The sequence below is a fragment of the Hypomesus nipponensis genome, chromosome 11 (genome assembly GCF_054491055.1).
Source record: "Hypomesus nipponensis isolate SF chromosome 11, ASM5449105v1, whole genome shotgun sequence".
Lineage (NCBI taxonomy): Eukaryota > Metazoa > Chordata > Actinopteri > Osmeriformes > Osmeridae > Hypomesus > Hypomesus nipponensis.
In genome coordinates this window covers 12949807-12977618 of record NC_140371.1, presented here as the reverse complement: position 1 = coordinate 12977618, position 27812 = coordinate 12949807, and the positions used below count along the sequence as shown (strand labels likewise).

Here is a 27812-nt window from a genome sequence, read left to right as displayed (position 1 = left end):
TTAGTTCGTTCCATTCCAAGTGGCACTGTATTTATTCATACACATCACAATGTCAAACTCATATGGTGACTTTACGATAAAACTCTAAACAGCACTGATGCTGCAGTGGCTTTTTTTCAACTGAGAACTCAACTGCCATAGCCTAAACAAGAGCTCTAATGATCTTCATTCAAATGTGAAAGGGTTTGAACACTTTTTCTCCAATTAGGTTTCACATTCGGACATCTTCTAACCTCTCTTCTGCAGTCCATCTCCTACACCTGCTCTATCTTTTCTGGTTGCCACCAATTTCCATCCTTTTTTCCCCCCACCCTTATTCCGGGAGATTGAGGATTTGCGCAGACAAGCCATTGTGCCAGTTTTTCAATTTGGCAAATCGTGGGCCCTTGACTTCTGACTCAAACTTTTCTCTGTGGCATGAGGGAAAAACGAAAAGAGGGAGGAAGGGGGAAAAAGAGGGGCAGAGAAAGGGAGAGAAGAGCAGGGTGAGTGATGGGGTTTAGGGGACAGTGACTTCCACTCCACCAACTTGAGTGCTGTGAGGGCGTGTGGATGGGGGTTTTGCCGCAAAGTAGCAACTAAGCACGCTGCCCCCTTAAGGGAGGGAGGGGGCCAAAAGGTCAACCATGGACATAGGTGTCTGACATATGAAGACTATCTAATGAAGACTACCTTTTGAAGATTACCTCAACTCTGTCTTGATAGGATTTGCAATGTCATGAAATGTTTATTTTATGTAACCTTACTTTGACCATTCTTGCTCTGATTTAACCCATAGAGTCAAATAACTGTAATTATATTGGTATTGGCATTATTTGGTTCATGTTAATACACTGTTCAGTTTCCCATCTTCCTTTAAACCATAGGGGAATTACCTTTGGTTGTTTGGACAATATTTAACCCCCTACACTATCTAAACTGTATGTTAATAAGCTTCATATGGCTCATGGTGACTCCTTCTCAAACCTTCCAAGTTCCACACAGAGAGCAGGGGTTGGGGGGTGAACTGGGGGCCTGAAGGCTGATGGGACCTTGAGGTGTCCCTTGTGTGTCGGGCTTCAGCTAACTATCAGCAGGAAACGCTGCTCTACTGTGGTCAGGCCTGTGCCAATGGTAATGAAAGAGTGGCCTCAAACATAGCCTTCCTTCTAGGCCACCTGCTGGTTGCTGCTGCTAGCTGCCTACCTTGACCTCATCAGAGCTTCCAGGTCTGGGTCTTGCACTGCAGGAGAGGAAGAGAGAAAAACACAGGGGGGGGGGGGGGGCATTAGCATGATCACACTGATAGAACTTAGTCAACATCTAACTATACAAACACCCACAAGCATGAACTACTGAAGTTCCATGGGGTGTGTGTGTGTCTGTGTGTGTGTGAGTGAGTGTCTGAGTGGGTGTGTGGGTGTGTGTGTGTGTGTGTGTGTGTGTGTGAGCGTGTGAGTGTCTGAATGTGTGTGTCTGTGTGTGTGTGAGTGAGTGTCTGAGTGGGTGTGTGGGTGGGTGTGTGTGTGTGTGTCTGTGTGTGTGTGTGAGCGTGTGAGCACGTGTGTGTGTGTGGGTGCTTTAGAGGACCGACACCGCGTGTATCATCGAACGAGATGAAACAGCAACGCGGTCAAAACAAACAGAAAAAGACGTGAGTAAAGCGGTAGGTCTACTCACTGTACTCCGTTCCCGTGACGTGGGCCAGCATGCGGAAGGACTTGGACTGCAGCTGGGTGGCGCCGCGAGCCCAGTCGGCCATCTCCTCGTTCTTGTCCCGAGGCTGGATGACGGCCTGATACACTGGGGAGGCACTGTCTACAAGGCGGTCTTTAACTGGGAGCGTACTGCAACCACAGAGAGAGGGCCTGTCCGTTTAACACTGACAAGTGGGAGGGGAGGCCCGCAGGTGTGGCTGTACGGGGGGAGGGGGAGGAGCTTGTGCGTTGGCCGGGGGGGGGGGGGGGGGGAATCGGGGAGCGCTCACGTGTACTGTTGTTACAGATACCTTTAACGGATTGTTGGGGTGCACTCGCGGACATGGTTGTTGCACGAGGTGCGCAGAAAGGCAGGGTTTAAACCTGTGAGTGCTGAGAAGCAGCCTGCTATCTCGTGAGAAAAAACTTGAGCAGTTTAGTTCTTCTTCGTTCAGAAGCTTGCGTGTGAAGCAGTACGTCTCTAGAGACACTATAGCCTTTTGCATTTTCTCACAAGAATATTATTATTATTATATTTCAGATATGCATACAGTACAAAACAAACATACCCATGTACAGGAGAACGGAAGAGCTCAGAACGTTCAGTATTGTTGGTTGCCGTGGCGCCCGGTCCCAGATTAGGGCTGGTCAGGGGAACATGCCTCGCCACAAGGTGGAGCAGCCAAGGAGCACACTCAGCTGGCCCTCATTGGGAGGATGTGACCGTGTGTCCCTCCTCCAGGAAATACATCTAGACCAATGGGATTTCACTACCTATCCACCCACAGGCAGTTCCATCTAATTAGCAGCCTACCCATTAGCCTATTTCCTGTGCATGGGCAGTAAAGGAGACCTCGTCATGATGACGAATGGACGGTTGAACTGCTGCACTGACGGAGCATTGACTGATGCGCTCGGTCGCCAGGCGCTGAATGTTTGGTGTGTGGAGGTTGAGGTAGAGGATTCATGACACGTTAAGACCAAAGCAGATTTGCAATGAGAACTATGCCTATGATTCCACGTCACGTCAGGTGAGCAATATTTGACTTCACTTCAGTTATTGTTGATTTCAAGGAAAAATAACAGTGCAAAGAAAGTAGCTATATATCACTGGGGATTTCCATGCTATTCAACACAACGCAATTCAAGTGCAATTTTCCGTCCAAATGAAAAATTGGTTGTTAGCGGTCATAGACCCACTAACACAGAAGTGCGGCAAAGGCAATCAATCATCATATCATCATCGATCTATGGCCATATCACTTTCTAGTTCCTCTGAGTACGGGCTCAGTCAGCCATCATTGCATGTAAGGTGCAGAGGCCATATCTGTTCACACGTTCAAATTCAAACATACATATCCCCTTTGGTATTGTTACCTCGCACGCAGACACAAATATCCCCCAGACACCAAACCGACAGTCTTCATTCAGTGTGAGAACAGGAGAGTTAGAAAGGGAGAGGGGTTAAGAGGCCGGGGCGGAGGACAGGCAGAGATTGGGGTGGAGGAAACAGACTCAGCATACAGAACCAGCCTCCAGGACAGGCTGCAGGACAAACACTACTTACGCAAAGGGGGAACCACCAGCTAGTCCCTCCTCTCTGTGAACCAATGGGAGTGCAGGGAAGTGGGGCCAAGGATGGATGATTGGATGGATGGATGGTTTGTTGGATGGACAGGGGTGGGAGTGGGGGGCAAGCAGCATGGCGTGGCAGGGGGGCGGTGTGGTTTGATGTGGAGGAAGACATTATGAATTAGACTTGGGTGGAAATCAGGCGTTGAACTGAAGGAGTTCCTTCAAATGCAAAGAATCTGTTTCAATGTATCGTTTCCGTATAGGGGTTGTAACAATATAAAAGTGATGTTTGTACATTTTGTATTATTTATGGAGCAAATTTGTGTGTATGTTTGGAAAAAATGCAGATGGCACATGGCAAGGGCGTGACGGTACAAAAAGGCAGTGAAAAGATGAGGGAAGGACTGGTGACTGCTGTGTCTGGATGGTCGTGAATAGCATAAACAGTCAGTCTGGACAAATATGGAAGCCTGAAGTATTGGACCTGTTACTTGCTTTTAGAATTTCAGGACACACTTTGCTCCACCCCAACATTTCCACATGGTGTTGACCTATTCCAACCTTTAACAAACCTTCAACAAACAATCCCCTGGGAGAAGAACCTACACAACAAACCCCACATTTACGACAAGACGCCTCCATCAACAACCTATCTGGGGGATCCAACAAAAGAAACTCACAGGGAATTCCTATCCCGACAACCTCCTATGAGCGATCAGCGTGTCTCTGGTGCAAGAAGACCTCCTGATGAGACGCCCAGAGGACGTTAGGAGCACAGCGCCGCTAACAGGTTGCCAGTCTGTGTCAGCATAGCACAGCCAAAGAGAGGCAGCTAGCCTAACATGCAGACTAGCCTTGGGGGGGGGGGGGGGCAGAAAAAGAGAAGGAGGGATAAAGAGAGGCGGAGGAGAGGGAGTGCGGCGAGAGGGTGAGTGGGGGGGGGGCGGTCTTACCCTGGCATGCCCTCTTGTCCCTTGCCCTGGGACTGTCCGGCAATGGCGTCCATAATGGCGTCCTGGGAGTACATGCTAATTGGCGTGTTGTACTGGGCGTGGATGATGGTGGCCTTGCCTCCTGGGCCCTTTACTTCGATTGGCTTGTGGGTGGACAGGGCGGAGTCCTTCAACACGCCGGGGTTGAAGTTGGGCATGTACTCGTTGCTGTGGGGGTGGTGGATGTGGAGGGGGGGAAGGGGGGGGTGGCAGGGGGGTGGTGGTCAAGGTGAAGTGGAGGTGGACAGAAAAGAGAGGGAAGGATGGGAACGGAGCGATGGGAAGTGAAGGAGGGGGGAGGAGAGATAACGTTAGGTGGGGCGTGTGGTGATGGATGTGTATTTTGGGGACAAAAGGGGGGGATTTCAAAGCACCGACATTGCATGGCAACATGCTTTCTCCATCTGTAACCAGCAACCCTAGCACATCTCACGTAACTGCAGACACTGTCTCTACTCTCAGGTTCCATGTTATACAGACCAGGCTTCTCATGCATGCAGAGGATACCTCAGCTTGGGTTATAAAATCCGACACATATACAGCAAATACATAATTAAAAAATATATTTATCCAAGCAATTTATTTGGAAACATATTTATGCTGATATAATCTGAAACAACCAGATTCATAATTTAAGTTTAGGTTAATTGAAGCTTCAGAAGCATGCAAGGTAAAATACAACACATAATGGCTATATGCACTGAGCTATAACTTAACTGTTCAAACTATAAAATTCAATGCAAAAATCTATGCAAACTGGCACCTCCTTCAATCTCAGAGCAAGCTAGGACAATGCATATTTATTCAAAGCGGAATTCCAGAACCAGGGCATGCATATACTCATTCCAGGCCAGAACACACACATACACACACACACCCTCCAGGAGACTTGAGATTGTCACAACTGTTTCACACACCTGAGAGTCTGATACCAAATCATGCATGTTTACCAACATTTTTTTTTCTTTTTTTACATAAATTGACACACACACACCACCGTGCGTGCGTGCGTGCACACACACACACACGACTACACCACATCCAAGGTGGGAGGATACTAACTTGGCAGGAGTGTTGGTAATAACCTGAGGCAGCGGAAGGGAAAGAAGGAGAAATGAAAAGATTGTGATTAACAAGACTTCCACACGATAACCGGCCCTCATAAGGTCACGGAGTACTGAGGGGAAACAGTGAAGAACAGCATTTCAGAAGAGGGAATTAAAGGAAGGTGAAGATGATCCTGGGTTCAAAGGAAACTGGCACCAACAGCACCAAATAAAGAAGATTAAATATTTCATCAACTTCCCCAGGAAATAAGGCTTTTTAATTTCTGCTGGTCTAAGCCTTTCTTATTTGAAAAATAAAAAAAAGTATCTCTTTTCAATAAGAGGAAGCTCTGGTGAGAAGGCATAACATTCACAGAACAAATGTGTAAAAACAAATGTGGCGATATGAGGGGATATGAGGTTGAAAGGCAGAAATTGAGAGATGAAAAGAAGGAGAGACATAGAGATCCAGACATATGGGGGCGGCCGTATGTTTCGAGTTGAGACCAGGTCAGGGAAGGCTAGAACTTGAACCCAAGCATTCCATCGCCTTTTAAAGCAACAACGGGAACAGGTGCTTCACCCACTTCTTAGTGAAACAGTAACCTTATCGCGCCATGCCATTGTGAGAACTCCAGGCCCACAAGATGTGAGGTCAGCGCACTGGCTTTCTGGGTTCGCTTGCCAAGGCTGACACTGCAGTACGTGGAACATCGCTTGGAAATGCATATCGACACTGCCTACACATTTGGCTACTTGTGGTTCTAGAGTGACATTATGCAGTCTACACATCGAGAGCCGTCTTTTGGACCCTGGCTTCAAAGACATAAACAACAGGGGCTGCTGAGTTCTCTGGTAAGCAGACACGAGCGGATCCATCCGCAGGTCACTCGAATTTCATCTCCATCTTGGCCAACGAAGCGAGCAGTGGTTGGGGTTCGTCTTGTCAGATAGGTGTGTTAAGGCTTGTGTCAGGGGTTGTCTCAGCTAGGGTGTTCCAGCTGAGGGAGACACCTAATCTTTCCCGGGCTTGTCGTATTACCTGAAGGAGGGGGGCCACAGCCTGAACCAGGGGCATTTACAGGCCTGGGGGGCTGCTACCTTGCACATTCCCCTCATGGGGGTGGGGTTGGGGGGCTAAAGCACCTCCACTTCTGGCATGGAGGTGTTGGTGATACTGGTTTTGTCAGCAGCTTCAATCCGGAACGTTCTGAGGCTCTGTCCGTCCCAGAGTTTGCAGAGTAGCTGGGGCTAGGTTGGGCTTTGGAGTAGAAGGAAATTGCCCTTGTACACTGACACAGTCTTCAATTTTCCAAAGAGCCATTATGGGAACAATGTGCTCAGAGGCTGATGATAGAAATGGGTATAGATTAAGAGATTTTGAATGCAGATCATAGGTTTAAATCCCCCTCCCTGTATGTCAATTTGGATAAAAGCATCAGCCAAATGAATACGTGACATCCTAGATCCATACTACTTTAGTGGGCAACTTCCATCCACCTCAACCCCACTCCAGTCTCAACACGGGGCTCAGTCTCGTCCGACCACCCCTTCTCGCTACCGCTAACTCGTGTATCAGGCACCGTACCAGGCACCACAGCCTGCTAGCTGGTTAGCCTACGTACCCCACCGGGGTGCCTGCTGCCGAGCCCTGCCGGAGCATGGCCATCTCCCTCAGGGTCTCCTCTGAGTACAGCCCGATGGGCGTGTTATACTGCCTCCTGGCCCCATCGCTGGGCGTGTGCCTGGCGGTGGGAGATGCACCGTGGGACTCGCCGAGGGCCTCTAGTGAGCCGGAGGAGGTATTGAGGGCCGAGAGGCTGCCATTGATTTGAGCTGTTTGACCCTTTGGGGGGGGGGGGGGGGGGGGAGAGATGAGTGAGGCAGGTAAGAGAAGAGGAAGAGAGGGTGGTAGATTTGTGGTCAGGGAGGGTGCAGAGGAGACTGTAATGGGTGTCAAAGCATTTGTCTCAATCCTTTTAGGTTAACTCAGTGTTTCTCAACCCTGGGTTTGGACCACCTGGCCTGAATTTATTTAAGGTTTCTCTCTTCTAACACACCCGATTCAAATGGAAAAGATCGTTATCAGGCCACTGCATAGCTTGATGACAACCCGTTCTTATGAATCCGGGGGGGTGAGAAACATTGGTCAAACTGCACAGAGGTGACAGGTGAACAGTACTGGTGCACTACCCCATGCCGCCATCAGAGGGCGCTAGGACACTTAGAATTGTCCCCCATGGTGACTTGTGGCTGGGCTCCCCACAGAGTGTGAAATCCTGAGAGGATCAGGCTCCAGCGCGGCCCCCAGGCCTTTCCCACAGTCCCCAGAGCTGGAGGGGCTACGAGCGCCACTGCAGCTGCTCCTCAAAGCCCTCCTCTCAGTCACACTGCAGCTCGGCATGGGGCCTCTGCCTCCTCACGCCTCGGGTCCACAACCAGACCAAGGCTGTGCTCGTAGAGAGAGCTTCAAAAGGGGCAGCGTGTGTGTGTGTGTTTGAGGGATATTGAGTGTGTAAAGAGGGTGTGTGTGTGTTGCTTTGACTGCATGTTCAGTTTTTGAGTGTGTGTCTATTTGTGTGCCTCACTGAGCAATGTTGACACTTATAATTGTGATGAATTCATTCCCAGAGTGTCTATATGAATTTATAGTATGTGTGTGTATGTGTGTGTGTGTGTGTGTGTGTGTGCGCGCATCTGAGTGTGTGCCATAGAGCTTGTGATAGATAATAAATGCCAGAACTTGGGAGGAGAAATCTGTTCCATTGGCACATTTAAGGACTTCTATTTCCATTTCCCAGGGTTACTTAGTCGTGTGTGTGTGTGTGTGTGTGTGTGTGTGTGGGGGGGGGGGGTGGGGGGGTCGGTGCAGACAAGATGCCCGTGCCTACCTTCTGATGAGGGATAACAGTTAAGGGAGAGTCGATTCTGGGGTTGCCTTGAGGGACTGGGCGTTTTGACCTGCAACAATACGGGAAGATCAATTAAAAATAACTATCAACAGTTGATTTTGACCTTTACATTTACTTTTGTCAAGTTTGAACAAGGTTGTATACAACAAGGTGCATAGCTTATAAACTATGCTATGCACAGCCTCAATTCTGGATCAAGAGTCAACACCACATTCAATCATTACAAGCAAATGCCAGAATTTAACTGAAACAACTTGAATTTCATGGTCTGTCTCTCTTATGCTTTCAACTAAATAAAAGAGAAGCCCAGAGAGAAAGAGAGGGAGGAAGGGGGGGAGAGAGAGAGAGTTTTAAGATAAGAAACAGAGAGGGGAACAGAGGGAGGGTGAAGGCCAGTAATGGTAAGCAATGGTGAATGATGGGCTGAGGAGCGTTTTCAAAGAAATCTGGGTCATTCTAAGGGTAGTCATTAGTGTCCCATGGTCGCATTACCACCTCAACCCATGTCAGGGGAGACCCAGTCCGACTGGGGGTCTTCTCTCTTGCACGTCTGTGTCGTACTGCAGACGGCAAAGTGACAAATAAAGCACACCTGAATTTAATGACGCTTGGACTTTTGTGTGACACGACATGTCTGTGTTGGAATGACAAATAAGGCGAATCAGAACTTGTGTGCTACCGTGTGTGCATCAGTTATCGGGGTGTGTAACTGTGTTGTGAGGATGCTCAGGTGAGTTACTGTGTGTTGCCGACAAGCTGGACACGGAGGGGGGAACAGGGAGTTCAGCAGGGCCAAAACGTTAATCCACTATATACATTTTAATCACCTGCCCTACAAAGTGATTATTGAGGATTAGTGGCACGAACAATGCATTGACATCCGATTCAGAGCATAACATGTACATGACGTGCGTGTCCAAACTTTGACAGTTGCCGAGGTTTAATCCACTGTGTCTGGGTGAAGTGCTCAGCCCCTGACCCAGATCCAGAGTGATGTGAAAGACTGACTGGATGTAGTACATTGATATTGCTCATTGAGTATTACTGCCAAGTGGGTCAGACTAGAGGGTCAGCAGACAAAAGGGACAAGGCAGGTCAATGTCTGCACTGCAGACACAGAGATAGAGGGACATCTTCTTCCTAATGAGACATGGAGTGGCTGTGCAGTCACCTTAACCAACAAATGAAGTAGAACTGTAATTAAGACAGCTACAGGAGGGGAAAGGAAATCCAGTCTGAATCAATGGACTTGAAGTCTACTGAGTGTCCTTACTGGGTGACCAGGTTGTGTTGTGCAACATCCTGTTCAGTTGTCTGGTGCTTTGACTCCAGCTGATACCGGGGTGGACCAAGAAGGCTGTAGATAAGTGTGTGCTAGAAAAGTCATCAGGAAAACGTCAAAAGCGCCCGATAAGTATTTCTAAACGTACACTAAAATGGGCACATACAATACATACAATCCACTGGTTCTATGGTTGTCGCTCAGGCTGGCAACCACTCGAAATCGATTGGTATTGTTTTGGGACTAGGTTGGCCTTGTGCATTCTTTCTGCCAGCCACACAGAAGTCCTACCAAATGGCTCTGGCATTCAAACCAGACTGCGTATTTGTTGTATGTTATCAAGTGAAACTACTTTCTGAAAGCATAACCTTCATTCTGACCTGTGTCTTGAAATACCTCGAGAATATGTGATGAAAACCCAGACATCACAGAATACAGTATTATATTTAAAAAGAAATAACTGCATTCACGTTCAAAATAGACACATGGATTTCTGTTAGATTCTCACAAAGCCTTCTTGCAAGGTTCTGGTAAAAGAAATGTCAATCAGGTCCAGCCCTGAAGTAGTTTTGAAGTCTCTACTATGCCTCCAACACCTCAACATGTGGCTAAACTGGGCCACGGGGAAGGGTATTATGGAATATCACTGCACTACTGACCCTAGTGTTTCATAATCACTAAAAGTATGCGCACAGGGTGAAAGGGGGGAAGTTTCTCTTTTTAGCGGTTTTCCATTCTTCCCTACAGATGAGTGTACGACAGGTAAACCTCTCTGATCTCAGGCTAGATTTATGGGACCTGAGAGATTAGAGCCATTTTAAGCAAGGCATCGCTGAAGGATTATGGGAAAAAAGGGGTCTGGCCCAGGACCCAGACACACGGTAGGCCTGCTGACCCTCGCATGCCTGTGTTCTTCAAGCGCTCTCAGATTTTCTCACATTAGACAAGATGAGGCCAGCTAGGTAAATTCCAAGCTCAATGCACTTTGCCCGGGTTATACCAACGGGCATTTGTGTGCCTTGCTAAGTGTTTTCAAGGAACCTTGTGATTTTTTTCTCACTGGGGTAAAAACAAACTGAAGAACATGAAGGAAAATTCTTTGGAAAAAGAAGAAGGGGGGGGGGGGTAGAGTGAAGAAAGACAGAGAGCTCTCCTTTCGGAAAAGACGAGGGCAATCTCGGTAAACGTTCAACGGGAGACGGAGACGCAGGGGGGTCTCCTCTTGTATCAGTCACACAGCGGGGGGAACAAGGCCCTCATCGATCCCCAGCCTCCTCTACCTGTGTTCCTGCAATCATTACCCTGATGGAAAACGGACGGTGGAACTACCGCACGAGAGAGGGGGGGGGGGCGCTGTATGAATCAGTGTAGATATAGGGAGGGGGGATGCACCTTGTCAAAGCACAGAGGCAGGAGACAGACAGAGACATCACCTGACCACTGGGGTTTAAATTCTTTTTTTTTATCCAAAGGTGTTAAGTGATTTTGAAAACATTTTCGACGGCAAGCATTAGGCGTGCAATCATGAAAGAGACAGAAGTTCTTTTCCCCTGTCTGTCCTTCTTGTCAAAACTATTTACAGTGTAGCTTGTCAGCACTACAGCCTGTTTATTTTACCAACTATATTGAGATTGCGTGTTTCTTCCAAATAGGAAAGTAATCAAGGATGACCCCCCCCCCTCACACTTTTCCTTCTTATTTTGGTCCCAAAAAAATGCCATGTCATGCCAATCAAGATTTAAGATTTTAAGATTGGAGTCTGCCATGTATGCCAAATGTCACAAATGATCTCATCATAAATAACCTCACATTTGTGTCTCTGTATAGTTTCTAAATGTAATAACTGGTTGTTGATCATTTAAATGCTGTGTTTACAGATGTTTTCCAAGGGGAACATATTGCCAGTCAACCCTAACCAGTTGAGAGCACATTCCCTTTGTAATCAGCTTCGAGTGCCAACAACATCAAACAAATCTATCAAGACCCTGAAGTCAGGAAGACTTTGAGTTCGGTGTTAGCCAGGCTCATGTTGAACCATGGGATGCAAACAGAGAGGCGAACTGGCAGTGAACTGTGCCTAAAAAGGAGCTACTTTAGAGTGGGCTTTTAGACATGGTGTAACATGCTTACTGACCGCGTTTGCAGAGGCGATATCAGACAAGAGACATAATCGGTTGCCAAAAACCCATCCCATGGCGAAAGGAAATGGGACTTATGCTAGAATGGACCATATTTCAGGAGACAAACTGGTGGTAGCCACTCAACTGTGGGATACGACAGAGCTGTAGTGTCCTGAGCAGGAGTAAAAGCCATCTGTCATGTTGAAGTCCCCTGTCACCGCTGCTAATTGACTTGGAGATGAAACCAGGCGAAGAAAGCACTGTGACCTTTTCCCAGCTTGCACTTCACCACAGCTACCCATCCCCCTCAGCAAACGCTATCAAGTTGTATTCAGGGATGAAGAAGCCGGATAAAAACAACAAAATCGAATGGCGCCATCACAGTCTAGGGGTTCCCCATGGTAAAATCAATACCGAGGTAAAATCTGAAAAGGTGGCCAAAAGAAAATGTCCAACTAAAAGTCAGAACAGCCCCTGAGCTGCGTTCAAGCGTCAGACTCCACAAAGAAGATGGAAAAGGTTGTATGCTCGTAAACCTAGGCTCTGATAAAGACTGCAGTAAAACAGACTCTATGCTGTTTCGGTCTGTGTCTAGGTCACGTAATGAAGTTATTAAAATGGCCCTGATTGTTGGGTTAGGTCTTGTCTCCATTACCATGTCCATTTAATTGGATGATTGGTCGATATCGAAACTGTCAATCATTCATGATATAGCAGTCGAGTTATCCATGTCGATATACATCTCATCGGGTGCCCCAGCTATATTGAGGTTATTTTTTTCATTAGGACTTTATCTTGTCTGCAACCTTGGATGTGCTAATATGCAGTGTGAGTGTGTGTCCATGTGCCATCGTGTGTGTGTGTGTGTGTGTGTGTGCGGTATCAGACTTCCACAGATCAATAGTGGGGGGTGACTCTTCTCGAGTCACACCTCAGAGCAAAAGCAGATTAAATGTAATAAAAAGATGACAAGGGACAATGTGAAGGACAAGTAAACCTGTCACCCTGCTCTTGCATTCCTGTGTCTGTGTGTGTCTGTGTGTGTGTGCCTGTGTGTGTGTGTGCCTGTGTGTGTGTGTGTGTGTGTGTTGGGGTGGTTGCCCCTAGGAGGAAAAGCAGTATGTGTAATGGGATTTTAAATGTAGACTACATTGTTTTGACAAAGACAATTCACTAGGGAAACTCTTCAACTCCTCTAATGCCATAACAAGAGTCCTGTGAGACAGGGACAGGAGGAAGACTACTCTGTCACTTCCTGCCTGTTTAAAACGATGTCCAAACTCTCTGTCTGATCTTCAATTAGGCTGGTACTAGGGCTCGACCTTAGGAGATGGAGTGAACAGGGAGACACTTTATCCATGAGCTGGCATCATGGATTGGGTGTGTGTGTGTGTGTGTGTGTGACATCATACCTCTGCATTGTGAGGGCCAGGTTCAAACTGGCACACTTGATCTTGTTCTGAGCCTCCAGGTGAGTCATCCCGTCAGTGCTCACCCCATCGATGGCCACGATGATGTCACCCTGGTTCAGGTTTCCCTGCGCTGCCTTGCTCCCCGGAGTGATCTGCATTAAGAGACCCACACGCACACACACGCACGCACACACACGCACGCACACGCACGCACACACACGCATACACACACGCAAAGGTCAATATTGTTTTGAGACATTCTCAATCATTTGATCCCATTAACAGCTAGGCAAATCTCCTAGTTGCTGAGCTTTGAAGCAATCAATTAGATTGAAAAGATTGAAGAAATGATAAGTTAGGAATGTGCTTCCCTCACGCAAATAGGCACGGCTTAGTAAGTCTTGCTCGAGGTGTCAGTCCATCGATTCAAACTCCTGGTGCATACAACCAGGTACCATGATGGATATACTCAACACCACGGCTCTATGTAAGTGAGCAAGAATACATCCGTAAACCTAGACAGCTCAATTAAAAAACAAAACCAGGCTCTGTATCACAGCTAAAGGCTACAATATGCCACGGGTGGTGACTAAAGTAAACAAACACACAGGAGTATTTGCACTGGTTTTGTTAGCTAATTGGTCAACTTATGACTCATTTACCGTAATGCTATTGTTTTGAGATGAAAGGGTTGATGCCAACAGAGGTCAAAAACTACCCAAGGGGATTCCTGACACTAACATTGCTAAGCTAATTTTGGGCTAATTTTAGGTTCAAACTCATTAATCCACCCGAAATCTGATTGTTCTGATGATGAAACGATGGAGGAATGGTTGGCCTTCCAGCTCTCTCATTAGATAGAACTTGCTGACCCTCTATCCCTCCCTCTCCAAACCCTTCCTGTTTAACCCTACATATGCTCAGCCTACGGTTACACACCAGCTGCTCTCATTCATCAATCCAGCAGGGCCCAAAAATATCTCTCCCGCAGCCCATCTCCTCCCCGCTCACCCCTCCCTTTTCCCTTCTCCCGTCCTCTCTCCTTGTTCTCCTTCTCTTCTCCTCTCCCTTTTCTCCTCTCCCTTTTCTCCTTTCTTCTCTTCTTCTACTCTCCTGTCCTCTTCTTTCCTTCTTTTCCACCCCCAACATTTTTCAACCCCTGCTCTCTTTATTATTTCTTTCACACAGGGGACTCCGAAATAATGAAAGAGAGAAAGAGCATGAGAGAGACAGAGAGGGATATATCAAGAGAGAACAGAAATTCATAAGGAGTGACCCATCTGAATCTCCCACAGTAGACGCATAGCCTTATAAAAGTCAGGAGATGTCTTATATATTATTATGGTTCAAAGGTCCTGTCAGGTGGTTTCGGGTGTACTGCCATTAGAGGTTAGGTGGGGGCTTTCGCAGTAATAGAAGCTGGAAAGACACTGTTGATGATAAGTAATCCGTTTGGGGTTTAGAAGTTTCTTAATTCAATAAAATGATCAGCCAAGAGTAAAGCTGTACAATAGTAATGTTGTTACCTAACAACCTAAAACCTTTCCCTTGCAATAGAGTGCTAAGCACCCCGACTTGCTAACTCTGAGTTAGCTCTGTTTGCAAGTACAGATTTGGAATTTACCAGCAACTCTGAATTGTCAAGATGACCAGGCAATGATCTTTCAGTATAGCAACACAGGAAAAGTGCCAAGACTAAATAGTTTTAGTTTTGTTGAGCTGGATTAATTTGGGCCACTTGCCAAACTGCTGGGAAGTGGTGTAAAAAAGACAAGACTTCAGTACTTTGAAGTTTCCTTCAAGTTAAATTGAGGCATCAAACAGCACATTAAAGTGTTGTGTTGACATGTCTCAACTAATCTGTTAAATCTGGTATCAAACTGAACTGAAACAAATCTGAGATCTTGACAAGACTAAGACACTCCCAAAGGTCTTAACAAAGTTGTTAATGAGGCCAGTGATAGAACTTTTCACATCTCAAATCCCCCCTAAAAAAGGGAGAAAAACATGCAGATATTTTGGATGGACTGAGAGACAATCTCATTCAGGTCTGTTCCCTTTTATTCCTCTCGCTCTCTCTCCCTCCTCTTACTCCATCTTTCCCAATTTATCTATTCGGTCTCTCCCTCTCTATCCCTTTCTTTTCCTCTCTCCTTCTTATTCTCTCCCTCTTGTTACTTTCTTTCTTTCCTTCTTTGTCTCTCTCTACCTCGATCTCTCTCACAGAGACCAAACAAATGGATCCTTTCAGGTCTCTGGGGAGCTCCGTTATCATTGAGTGTGTGTTAGCCAGTAAGCACTGAAACAAGTGTGAAGGGCTAATTAAATTCAAACATACACCACTAAGGAATTGGAGCCGGTGTTGGAATAGAGATTTGATGGCTCAAGGGGATGAAATGCCCATGAAATGAACAACGGAATACTGGCAAGAGCAATTACATTTCAATCGTCTTTTGCTTTTTTCAATAATCCCTCAATAAAGCCATGCACAAATGTTTTAATTCCTTTCTGATTTCTTTGTTTTGAACTTTCTTTTCTATATGTTCAAAGTCCACACTTGAACAATGGCAGCAAAATAACGACGAAAGTACTTTGACCTAATCTAGGAGAAATGTCTTCAATGTCACCCTGAGAATCGTTCTTTAATTAAAAGACTGGATTGGAAGTTTCTTTCCGTGATACCATCAGTTAAAGGCCGCCTCCCTGTCTATTCAACATCTTTCCCCTTGCTTATCTCTCTCTCGACTCTCTCTCTGTGTCTCTTCCTCCATATCTACCTGTCTAATCCGATCTTCCTCGGTCAGAAGAAAGTTTAAAGAGGGCCAGTTATACTTTGGGTAGAATAGCACGCTAGCTAGGTTCCTTATGACACAATCCATTTCACCTGCACTGGTATCTGATGTCCACCACCCTGCACTGACTTCCCTATCAACTTCCGATCTGTAGAACCCATGCCGTCTCTAGTGGCGAGCCCCAAGCACTCAGTGAGACACTGACCATCAGGAAGGGGGAATGAAACCGAGACATTTCTCTCGGATTAAGGCAGGGCTAATAAAGTCACTGAAGCAGCCTAACAGCGTAACAGTGGTCAAGTTGAACAGAGATCCACTACGACTGTGTGCACATTATTATGATGAGCTCAACTGTGAAATGTCTTTCCGGTCAGATGTGGCTATCGTGTTCGATAGTGGCTACTGGCTAGCTAATCTGAGTGAGACGGCCCTTTGCTATCCTCACGATTGATGAGAGTGAATAATGACATAGATGAGGATGACAGTCATTAAAAGTGACACAGTCCTATTGATATTGACTTGTTGATACCAATTAGCAGCGCTACAGAGGTCACCATGACAAACCATAAAAGAGCCTTGTTCTCAAGCTGATCAGTGACAAGGAGCACTGCCAGGGGCAAAGCTTGCCCTTTGAGGAGTTGTTTTCCACCGTAATTATAGCCAAATCTGACATGGTACAAAACTATCACTTGAATATCTGAATATACAGTATATACCATAAACAACAATAAAGTGTATATCATAAGTGTCTGTAGTGACTGTCTGGAAATGACCCACTACTAATCTATGGGATTTACTAAGCTGCAGCAGCTGTGGCTACACCACAACACCCTGGGACGACTACTTCTGGTCCTTGGCGCTCCAGTCACAGGGATAATGTCGCTCCCTGGAGGCGGGGTCTGGTAAGGGGAGAGCTGGAGCTGGGCCCGGGCCTCATTCCCGATGCCGGGAGTAATTACCCTGCTTAGGTGATCACACCGGTGAACTCAGAGTGTGTGCCTCTCGGTCCCATGGGACTGGGGGTCAGATAAGGTTGGACACAGCCCCTTAGGGATGTTCAAGTAGAAGTGCTGGATATCTGTCGAGGTGTTATTGGAAAGTGCCATGGCACACCTGACTAGACTGAAACAATGTGATCATAGTGGAAGGAGGACATGTTTTCACTTCATTGCACTGAAGTCAAGTATCGGGTTGACTGAAGTGGAATTATAACATTGCGTGAAAGCAGGAATACCAGTAGTAATAAGACGAATGGTGAAGCAAAAGGTTAAGGTTACGCATGTAGTTAAAACGACATGTCGTTAAAACTACATGTATATAGAAAGTGTTTCTTGTTCTGTATGTGTGGTGAGTGCTGGCCATGTCTTCCATTAAAAACAGATTCACAGTCTGACTCCCCCCCCCCCCAACCCCCCCCCCCCCCCAACCCCCCCCAGGGCTCCTAGGCATTGCAGTGGCTGGTCTTTTATAGCGGGCCCTTCCGCCACAAAATGTCAACTCTAATTGGCGGACAAGACAGCTAGGAGTCTTTTGACATACAGCATGCACCAAAGGTTGCCGTGACGATGGCGTTGCCGCTTGGGTGGATGCCGGAGGTGGGGCCGGGGCCAGCTGCATGGCGATGACTCACACACACACACTATTGCGGCCTCACAGAGGAGGCCCCAGGCAACCTTTCACCCATCACCTTAGCTAACCCCCCCCCCCCCCCCCCCTTTATCGCAATGTATTTATTTATCCCTCTGTATCTACTGTATGTTGGTTTCTCTCTCTCTCTCCCACACACACACACAAACAGTGACAGACTGTGGTTCACCTGAACGTGGTAGTCAGTCAGAGCCAGCTATGTTCCACTCCTTAGCCATCAGCTGGGCCTCTTTCTTCTCCAATCTACAGTTCCTCAGCCACTCTCTTCCAAACATCTCGTTCACATCCTTTTTCCCAGCTATGTTCAGCCTGGAAGAGGTCTAAACTCCTTGGTTGCATTGTCAAATTGACTAAACTACTCTCCCCTCCCCAAACAATAAGGCTTGTTTGTAAAACACCCAAGGGAGGGCCATTTTCTTTTCTGAGGAATACACTTCATAGTATGCTGGTCCTAGTCTACTGTCAGGGTAGGAAACAGGATATTGCGTTGGCCAGGCAGTTATTAAGTGGGCTTCTGTGAGTGGTGGTTGTTGGAGAGGCAGTGGCCAAATTGACTTCTGCTATCAGGATGTCATGTGCACCATCAGAGACACACTGTCAAACTGGTGAGCAGGAAATTAGATAAGGATGCAATGAATACTCGTGCTATTTCTAGAGCCAGGAATCTGTGCTGCTACCTTAGCAGGTGAATGCACAAAACGTTCACTTGGAATTGTTTCAATCAAACTTTTGATAACTGTGACTAAATAAAAAAATTGCCTGACTTGCTACCGCGTAGTTTGGTTCTTCCAACAGAAACCAAGTTTGAACTGCATTTGAACTCCACATTTATTCAAACTCTTGCTTCTCATTGACTGAATCCAGAGACTTCCAAAGCCAAAGGGGAGAGGAAACATAGAGGCACCAGGCAAAACAAAAGGCTTGAGAGGAGCGAGGGGTGGATTACCAACTGGCTAACAAAATCTGTGTTAACTCTCCACCCCCCAACTCTGGCAAATGGATGTGTGTGGGTAAATGGTTGGCTGATATGCCAACTCAAATCTCCAGAGCACTCACAACAACACAAAGAGCCCTGTTTGGTACGCCAGAGCTAAGATAATGGGGAAAAGTGGGGCATCCAAATGGAGAGAACGCAAGAGAAAGGGAGAGAGGGGGAAGAGTAAGATCATGTGAGAACGGGAGTGTTAAAAAGACTAGATATGAGAGATAAAGAGAAGAGAGGAGAGATGTAAATTGGAGATGGGCAACAGAAGAGTGAAAGGAACAGCGGTAGAAAGAGGAAAAAGAGAGAGATAGAAATACAGTAGCTAACTACAGTGATTGCCAGCCAGCAGTTTATAAATAGTGCAAGGAGGCCCCATACTCTATTTACTGCTTTATAACAGACTGACTGGCTGGCCTAGCCTACCATGTCCATTATGTAATCCTTCAATCAGATCAGAAGATGAGAAGTTTTTCTCATCAAGCACTGCCTTCAATTATGGTCGTGAAGTTTTCTGCACAATGCTTTTCACAGGGAATAGAATGTGTTGAGGAATTTAATTGATTTCTGTCATACTGTAGGGAAGCATTCTTGGAAACCAAAAACACACACATATATGTGAGCTAGTTTCTGCTGTGTGAGTTTGAAAGTGTGAAAATGATCTGGCAGCCAATAAATGCTATTTGACCCAGCATTCCTCTGTATTCCACAGAACCCACCACCTAGAAGTCCAGCGGTGCGTTCTGGGAAACATCCTGGCCATCTTTCATAGGTGACTGGACCAGATGACCTCTCAGTAGCGTCAACAAAACATCTAAACATCAAGGACACACAGCCCAGCAGACAACTAACATTATCAGAAGGATAGCCCTCTCCTAAAACCAAAGACTGGTCAAATATGTCTGTATTACTGGACATACTTCAACTCTAAATCTCCGGCCCCTTTAGACACGGCTGGGAGAGGGGGAAAAGGAAGAAGACAGGAGGTATGTGGGTAAGTGTGGGCACTGGTGGGTATCTATAGCCCTCACAATCTGCCCCAGCAGCGCTGACCTTCAGTGGCTTGCTAAAAACAGCCCTGCCTGTCATCAGGCCCGGCCTGCTGGCTGTCATACCAAAGGCCAGGGGAGGAAAGGGGGCAAGGATGGTAGGTGGTGTGGGGTGATGAGGGTGCTGAGGGGGTGGGGTAGTGCTGTCTGGAATGCAAGGGCCTGCTATGCCAGGGCTTACATTAAAGACAACATTATCAAGGTACAATGGAGGCGGGCGGCGGGGTATATCAGGCTCTGGTCTGCTACTGTAATGTAAAGAAGGAGGGGGGATGGAGGAAGGTTAGGGGTAGGGGTTGCAACATGGCAAGTAGCCACCAAAGGCTTCCTCTGGTGCAGTATCAATGTGTAGAGCTCAGCAACGAGATAGGCCCTGTCACAGGCATTCATCGCAAGTCGTTACTGTGCACTATTAGTTACAAGAGATTAGATTTACAGTGGTGGGAGCTTCGGTCAATAGGTGGTACGGCAATCTGAAGGCAATTTGAGCATTATGTCAGATAAACTAGAAAACCAAGCATTTCTGTATGTACTCAGGTAAAAAGGCTGTGAATTTTTCAGAATGTGGCACATACTCATTGTCAATATGCTGAGGAGAACAGGTTGACAGTTTATCTGATTCTGCTTAATCTAAGGAGCGATATATAAAGGGGAGGGGTGATGTCTGTCTGTACCGAAAGCACCACAGAGTAGAAATTGACAGAGAAGACATTTAGGATTACAAATACAAAATATGTCGTGTTGACTTGAAGGATCAAACATTTTTGGGAAGGAAGGATGCAGGTACTTCGGTTCATCCTCTGTCAAGACAGAATACACCCAGCATAACTTCATTGAGAAGCTCTGTGGTTCTATATCCCTGGGATATTGGTGACAGACTGCTCTGACACTCAAACTCAGATACCATCATGAGTTAATGCATCATCCACATGCACCTTTGAGGATTAGTGTTCATCTGTCAATATCAGTCTGCTGGACTAAATGTGTGAGGGCTAACCACTTAACTACCACCCACGAGAGATGATCACATCATCCCAAAATGTTACCCGATCTATCCAAGATGGAAAACCTTGCTGCAATGGATATGAAGGACTAAGAACGGCCCGTAAGCAGACACCTGAAATCCAGAAGATTCTTTGGTCTGTACCTAAGGAGAGCGGACCAGTAGGGAGGCCCCGAAACTGCATCAAAGAATGTCCTAAAAAGATTACTACAGATCAAATGAAAGCTGCTCGTATAACCCTATCTTCTGGGCTTAACGGGGTACAGAGAAGCTCGACTAAATTCCTACGAGATTAGATCACTTTACGAAAATAACATTGGATCAAAAGCCCTTGGTGTGTTGCACACGCCCTTACAGGTGACCCAAAACAGTTCATATCTCTGACCGCATAACGTATGGCAGTAAACAGCCAGCTATTCAAAACTATATAGAAGCATCTGTGTGTAGCTAGCAATGTGTAGTCGATTCATGACATTTCAGTCAGATGACAGACAGGGCCACATTAGGCTGTAATACCAGTCCGATCTTAAAGGAAATGTCATCGTGCTTTCTCATAAATACAAGGCCTTTATGAAGTAATAAAATGGGGGCTCACTACCACACAGTCAGATGTATCAAATTGAGTTTAGTGACAGAGATAGCTGCTGTCTTAACATTTCGAATCGAACTGCAGATTAAAGGCTTCTGCCCATGAATGAGCTGTGTCTTTGGGGCAAATATTTGCAAGTGAATGAATCATTCAAAGAAAGTCAAAAACAAATAACAGTTGTCCACACGGTCGGGTCCAAAGCTACTTTCACACACAAAAAAGAGGTTCTTTAAAGTCCATCCCTTCTCCTGGCCAATTTACCTTTTATCCCAACCTTAAACTAAGGTATTTTAAACGAACCATCTGTTTCTTGCCATTACAGCAGGGTTTCAAGCCTTCAATATGCCATCTGCTTTTGTTTTTATTTCTTTAGGCTCGTAAAACTGCATTCACCTCAATTTAAACCAAAATAATCCACAATTTGATTAACAATCTAGACAAAGCAGACTGTGGAAATGTCTCAATTATGCTATGGGCTAAATCTTGAGTATACTGTACAAGAGAGAACGTGTATATTGTACTTTGTTCATGCAAAGACATTGTCAGGGTATCAATGCATTACACAGTGATTGCTCTAAGTCCAGAATGAGTGGTTCCATTCAGTTGCTTTTAACTCGTCCAAGAGGCAATATTCACTGAGCACCAAAAAAGTGAAATATTATTCTGGCAAAGCAGTTATCCACGCATATGGTGTGGCAATAAATGTATCAAAAACAAATACCTAAAAGTACAAAAAAGGGAGGGATGGAGATCGAGAAAGAACTTGTTGAGGTAGGTCTAAAGCCTTACCTTTGCTATCTTAACCCTGATCCCAGTTTAATACACTACAGCATGCAGACAAATGGGAAGAATCTTCTACAGCCAGACTGTCTCCTGAGGTCTCAGCATGGAATGTTAGTTCTGCCTTCACTATGGAAACACACTCAACTCTACTGACTACATCATAATGATGGCAAATTATCAACAGATGTCACACATCCTACACAAAGCACCCCTTTAAAAGCATTTCAGTCGGTGGTCGATGGTAAGTGTTCCACCGAACAAGGGCAACGGCAAAATGTCTTTATCATAAAACCTCCTGAGGATTCAGTTCTGTTTGTGCCACCCTGTGTACGATCTCGGGGATCTTATGTGCCTAATGACCGGGCTATTGCTGACATACAGTACAGTAAGGGACATGTCAGTGTCATTGGAGCCAGTGTGGTTAGACTGGTGGGTGTGTGGACCCGGCCGAGGGTTGCAAGATGCGGGAATGTGAGTGACACAGGCAGCTTGTTGATCTGCACCTTCACAACCATAACCCCATGCCTTCCCCCAACCTTGTTCCTCTTTCCTCTCATACGCACCCACACACACACACCCTCACACACACACACACACACACACACACAAACCCCCACTTCTCCTACTAACTATCACACCTGGCACGTTGCCAAAAAAGATACCACAAACCACAGACCACCCAAACAATCAGCATTGCCTAGTGCAGCAATAGTGGCCTATTATTAGACAGGACAGATACTGCATATGCTGCAGATCCCCCCCCCCCCCCCCCAGAGAGAAAGAGAGAGAGAGAGGAAGCTCCTCCCCACCTGTTGGATGGCTGAGTGACTGGGCCTGGTGCTGCTAAGGCTACATGCCCCTAGCCTCAGCCCCCTGTCTCCTAGCCTCAGCCCCCTGTCTCCTAGCCTCAGCCCCCCGTCTCCTAGCCTCAGCCCCCCGTCTCCTAGCCTCAGCCCCCTGTCTCCTAGCCAGAGCTTAATGGGAACCTGGTTGAGGTTCTCATGGGAATGGGGCCTTAAGTCTGTGAACATCTCATGAATCTTAATGGACACTGGCACTATGCTCGCAATGATCATTCATCCAAACCATCCCTCTGCTTCAGGTGGTTTCAGTGCCTGTTCTCTTTCTTGTTAACCTTGCGAGACAGCTGGATTTGCGAGATCATGAGAATCCATCTTGCCAAACTCCAAGTTATCCGTTGGTGCCCGAACCACAGTGGTTCGGACCAATCAGCATCTCATGAGGAACTACTGGCAGCAACAGGCGTGGATGAAGATAGCCCGTGATTGACGATGATAGACAGATGGTTCATTCAATCACCTGCCAAGTATTTTTTGGAAACTGTCTGCCCTTTTCCAAAAAGTTGATAAGGATGACTTCCCAGATGGATATGTGTGACACACCATCTGGCAGAGTCAGGTTACTTTCTTGTGCCACTGCCTTCGTTCCTCGACCATGGCTATACTGTGGAAATATCCCTTCACTGGCATGTTTACTAGAACTTTTATGCTGTATTACTCATGCTGAAAATTAAAATAGTTTGAAACTGTCAAGAAGTAGGAAGTTTGTGTCATCGTGTAATGACTGTGAATGGTTTCTCGAGGAACAGAGGAGAGTCAAAATTGTTCTCCGGCCACAAGTCATGTGTGGACGGGTGATAGAATGCCATTGTATCATATCACAATGGACTGACTCCAACTGCCACTGTTTGACATTCATGCTATCTTTTTACACACCTGTCTTTTTTCCTTTTTTCAATTCTGGTTCCTCTAATGTCATGCAGCCACACAGTGGATGTTCAGAAACATGGTCCATACACTTCATGGTGCATAGTCTCCATTAGACACTATCATGGTAGAATCGATGGCTGCCAACACACCACACCACTCAATCACACATGTAGGCTATTGTACATTGACATTTGCACACATTAAGATGTGTACATGCTTCTTCCATCCAAACACACGCATGTTACGAAGGTGAAGACACACAAGTGTCTGAATGGATGATTAATACATGTATGTGTGTATGCCGCAGCATTTGTCGATGTTGAAAGCGAAAGTGTAGAATGTTTAGTGTGGTAGTGTAGCGATAGTGTACAATGTCTTTCCTTGATGAAGTTAACATCTAAAAACAATTTTAACATTTTCTATGCACACACCACAGAAGGCTTTCAGGCCCATAAAGACAATTCTGGATCAATTCTGGATCATCTATACTTGGTTATGATTACCTTCCATGGCCTAAAATACCTGTAACATTGTCAAATTGACAGTTGACAGCAGAAGACGATCCCTATCTCAAAATACACAAGGACATTCTCTTGTCACCATTCTGCTTTGTGTAACAATAGAATTGCTTTTCCAAAGCATCCTGACATTTACCTGGAACCCTTTTGTCTTTCAAACTAAAATAATATTATTTGGGGCTCACAAGACACATGTACACCTGTGTTGAACAAACAGTAGATTACGGCCCTTGGATTATTCCAGTGTATAGAATAAACCTATCCTCCTTGTTCCTCCTTGAACGACCACCTGGGTTGTGAGACAGTATCTTCCAACAGAACAAGGATGTAGACTATCCCAAAAGACACCATACCACAACTAACCCTAGAAATGGCCTCCCAGATCATTGGAAACCACTGAACATTAGCAGACATCCAACCAAACCCACATATCAAGTCCTGCCATAGGACACGCCCCTAAAGTCTCAATGTTCCACACTGTAGAAAACACACACAAGTACATCAGCAGAAAGGGCGTATAGGATTATACAGAATACCGGAATAGAATATATAATATAGGACTACTTACTGATCCTATCGCTGCTAAGACACATCATTTATTGGCACAATGACACACATAGGCTCATCCCATTGGACAGAAATATCACCAACACGTTAACCAAAGACATGTTATACCTTGTATGAGAGTCCATTCTTAGCACAACCTTAGACCATTGAACATTTGGATGGATCGGTCACTTACCCTAGAGATGGTCAGTGGCATGTTGAAGTCCTTTCCTCCCTGCAACCTAAAGCCCCAAGGCGCTGGCCCGCTCAGTGACACGTTGTAGGTACTCATTCTTCAAAAGTCTTTGTTGTTTGGATTATTGTCAGATCTTTTTCCAAGGTGGTGACAAAAAATGGGGGTTGGGGGGGTTGGGGCAGGAGCCGAATAGCCTCTGAAAGAAAATAAAAACTTGATGTAACTCGACTGAAAGACTGAAAAGTTTACAATAGTTCCCCAAAGTGCCTCACAAAGGCCCGGTGAGAGGAGAAAGCACCGCTTTATCTGAAAGAGAGAATAATGAGAATAGATAATGACAGAAAAACAGTGGAATGAGTGAGAGAGAAGAGAGAGGTCTTGCCTGCTCTGATGAGCTGAAGTGACAGCCTAAGAATAGCCACCTACTCTGCACACTGTGATAGCACTGTGGCATTGTGGGGGGGGGGTGGTGGAGTGGGGGGGGGGGGGTCCCGTATATGGCATGTAAGGAGACACCCAGAATGCCAGACCTTCCATGATACACAGGGCTAATATAGCCCCTTCCATGGCCAACAGATTTTTCTAGACACCCCCTCCCCCCCAAAACCCTCTATCAGGGGTCTTCCTCACACCGGTTCTCCCCAAACACACCTCATGTTTGGGGGTGGCTTGAGGAAAGGATAAAAGGATTAACATAGTTCTGATCCTACATATTCTGCTATAATTTTGATATGCACTATTTGTATGTCGCCCAAGTGTCTGCCCAATGACTAAATGGTAAATGTAAACATACACAGTAAACGACTATTGGATTTTGTGTGGGTCCCTAATCCAATCAACTTTCCCATTGACCTTGAATATGGAAAACTATTTGGTACTGGGTAATGCAGTTCTAAGAAGACGTCAGGCCTGGTAACGCTCCAGACATAGACAGACAGCAGCTCTCTGGTACTGATACAGTGGGCAACTCCAGTCCTGTCACGACCCGAACTACTGTATTCAGTCACACAGGACATGAGATAGGCTAGTCATTAAGGACCTGCGCCCTGGCCTAGCCTAATTTGGAAGAGGCCTGCCTACCAAAATGTTTCTGAACTAAGTTTAGTCCTCCTTATCAATGGGAAGTATTATATGAGAGGGTAAATATGGAAAAGAAACAATTGGCTAGCAGGGACAAAACAACAACAAAAAGAAACCCAAGATACATTGTATTACAACAAGTATGTTACTGTATCTTGGAAATATCATTATGTGTGTGTGTGTGTGTGTGTGTGTGAGAGAGAGAGAGAGAGAGAGAGAGAGAGAGAGAGAGAGAGAGAGAGAGAGAGAGTAGCCATCACATTCATGCATGAGATATTTCCTGGTTGCCCTCAGTGGCGGAGTTAAACCCAGTGTGGTATATTCTGTTCGGGGTGGGGTGGGGGGGTGGGGGTTGTAGGGTTTGTCTCTAAGCCCTGTGAATAGACTACTGACCATGACTCAGTGTGTGATCACAAAGAGGGGTCCGACATTGAATCTCACTCTGTACGCACACATTTGACTGCACTGTTATTGTATCAAGCCATAACACACACAACTAATTACCCTCTTGATATGACGCAGCAATGGCCCCAGGTCAAGAATGATCAACGCTCAAATAAGAATACCTGGATGTGCTGTTCCACTAGGGCACGACAAGAAGAAGTAGGCAGTGAGCTAGCTAGGAAACAATCTGACGATACTTGGAGCGAAGGCATGAGACCACTCTATCTACGATATCTGCCACGGTACATTGCAGCACTCAACACATCTACAGTAGGAGCAGGGGTATGCCAATCATGCAGCTGTTGGGAACACAGCGAATGTTCCACTGATCCTGGTCTATCCTGTCACAGGCCCACTCCACTACTCAGACATGTGGTGGTGAGACAGCCTATGAGGTCATCCGGATACTGCTTTATCAGCCAATGGCAGGCATGTAGGGCTGGAGTTCATTGGTCCTGGTCTGGTGTCAACTGAGAGATAGAGATGTGGTTGTGGAGGGTCATGGAGAAGCATTGGCACTTGATCTGTCTGCCTGGTGTCTACCTGTCCCCTTAGGTGGCCCAGTGTTGGCCCAGTGTGAGTCTATTCACAATTCTGCTACATAATAGTCTGACGCTGCCCTTCCTGGAACCCAGCAGCTGCACCGAGCTGCGCTATTACATTCCAACAACAATCATCAAACCTCGAGATTCTGTTCAAGTCATTATTTTCTCTCCGGGTAGATTGAAATGTCTCACAATACCACACGTTTCCCAGACAGACTGTAAATTACTTAGTAAACAATGTCAGTGTCTGGACAGCTACAGGTAAGATGTCCTGCCTGAAAAGGACATCATAGTAATAGCAACTGCATACGTATGTATTATGCAAATGTCCTGTATATTCATATGCTGAAAACTTAAATAATACATGCTCAAGTAGCCTCCCAAGTCAAACTATTTAGATACACAAATCAGCAGCACGATTCGTATAAATGCAATGTAGGTCAGGATAGTATAAACTTCAATTAATAGTCTACACAATCACATTTCCGCTTCTAAAAGTTGATGACAGCTTCAGGTCTGGTTTCAGCAGCAACAGGTGATCCAGAGTGGGGAAGAATGGAATTTCAGGTGACAACCAAAACGGACGTAATTGCATGTTCAAGTGTTAATGTCGAAAACCGGAGCAGGCATCCGCTTACAGCATGCAACTGAGTGGTTATTCAGACAAACATGATCCCATGCAATGCGTTGTTTTGACCAATGGCGACAAACAAGGATAAATTATTGTTAAGCAACAAGTGGTTTAAAGGCCCTTCAGTTCCTGTCAAGTTAAGCGCTCAAAAGGCGACGGCTTTACGTTACTACCTGCAGTTGTTAAATGCGGTCCTCCTCTTGCCGTCCCCTCTTGAGTTTCGCTACAGTATGACACTCGGGACAACCTTATCCGATCCCCG

General features: G+C 46.1%; 1 protein-coding gene across 4 annotated transcripts; it reads right to left on the bottom strand.

Moving 5' to 3' along the window:
• LOC146268176 (LIM domain-binding protein 3-like) lies at positions 1 to 27812 on the bottom strand. Of its 4 annotated transcripts, none has more exons than XM_084667165.1 (10): positions 27724 to 27812; positions 24851 to 25046; positions 13016 to 13167; positions 8181 to 8250; positions 5306 to 5328; positions 4205 to 4411; positions 3244 to 3276; positions 1660 to 1826; positions 1186 to 1222; positions 1 to 410 (listed from the first exon to the last, which is right to left on the bottom strand). In XM_084667165.1, the coding sequence occupies exons 2-10, from the start codon at positions 24944 to 24946 to the stop codon at positions 314 to 316; spliced, it is 882 nt and encodes a 293-aa protein (XP_084523291.1). In that variant the 5' UTR covers positions 24947 to 25046; positions 27724 to 27812; the 3' UTR covers positions 1 to 313. The 4 variants fall into 4 exon arrangements, with proteins under 4 accessions (XP_084523291.1, XP_084523292.1, XP_084523293.1 ...); XM_084667166.1 differs by lacking the exon at positions 27724 to 27812 and adding an exon at positions 25233 to 25278; XM_084667167.1 differs by lacking the exon at positions 3244 to 3276 and having other exon boundaries at positions 27724 to 27808.

Bases quoted from the DNA above. Each gene is read 5' to 3' on its own strand.
- LOC146268176 (XM_084667165.1), bottom strand. From the start codon at position 24,946: ATGAGTACCTACAACGTGTCACTGAGCGGGCCAGCGCCTTGGGGCTTT. The intron at 5,329-8,180 runs GTAGGCACGGGC...CCGCTGCCTCAG, and splicing joins CTGTTATCCCTCATCAGAAG to GTTATTACCAACACTCCTGC. The intron at 3,277-4,204 runs GTAAGACCGCCC...ATTGGTTCACAG, and splicing joins GGACAAGAGGGCATGCCAGG to AGAGGAGGGACTAGCTGGTG.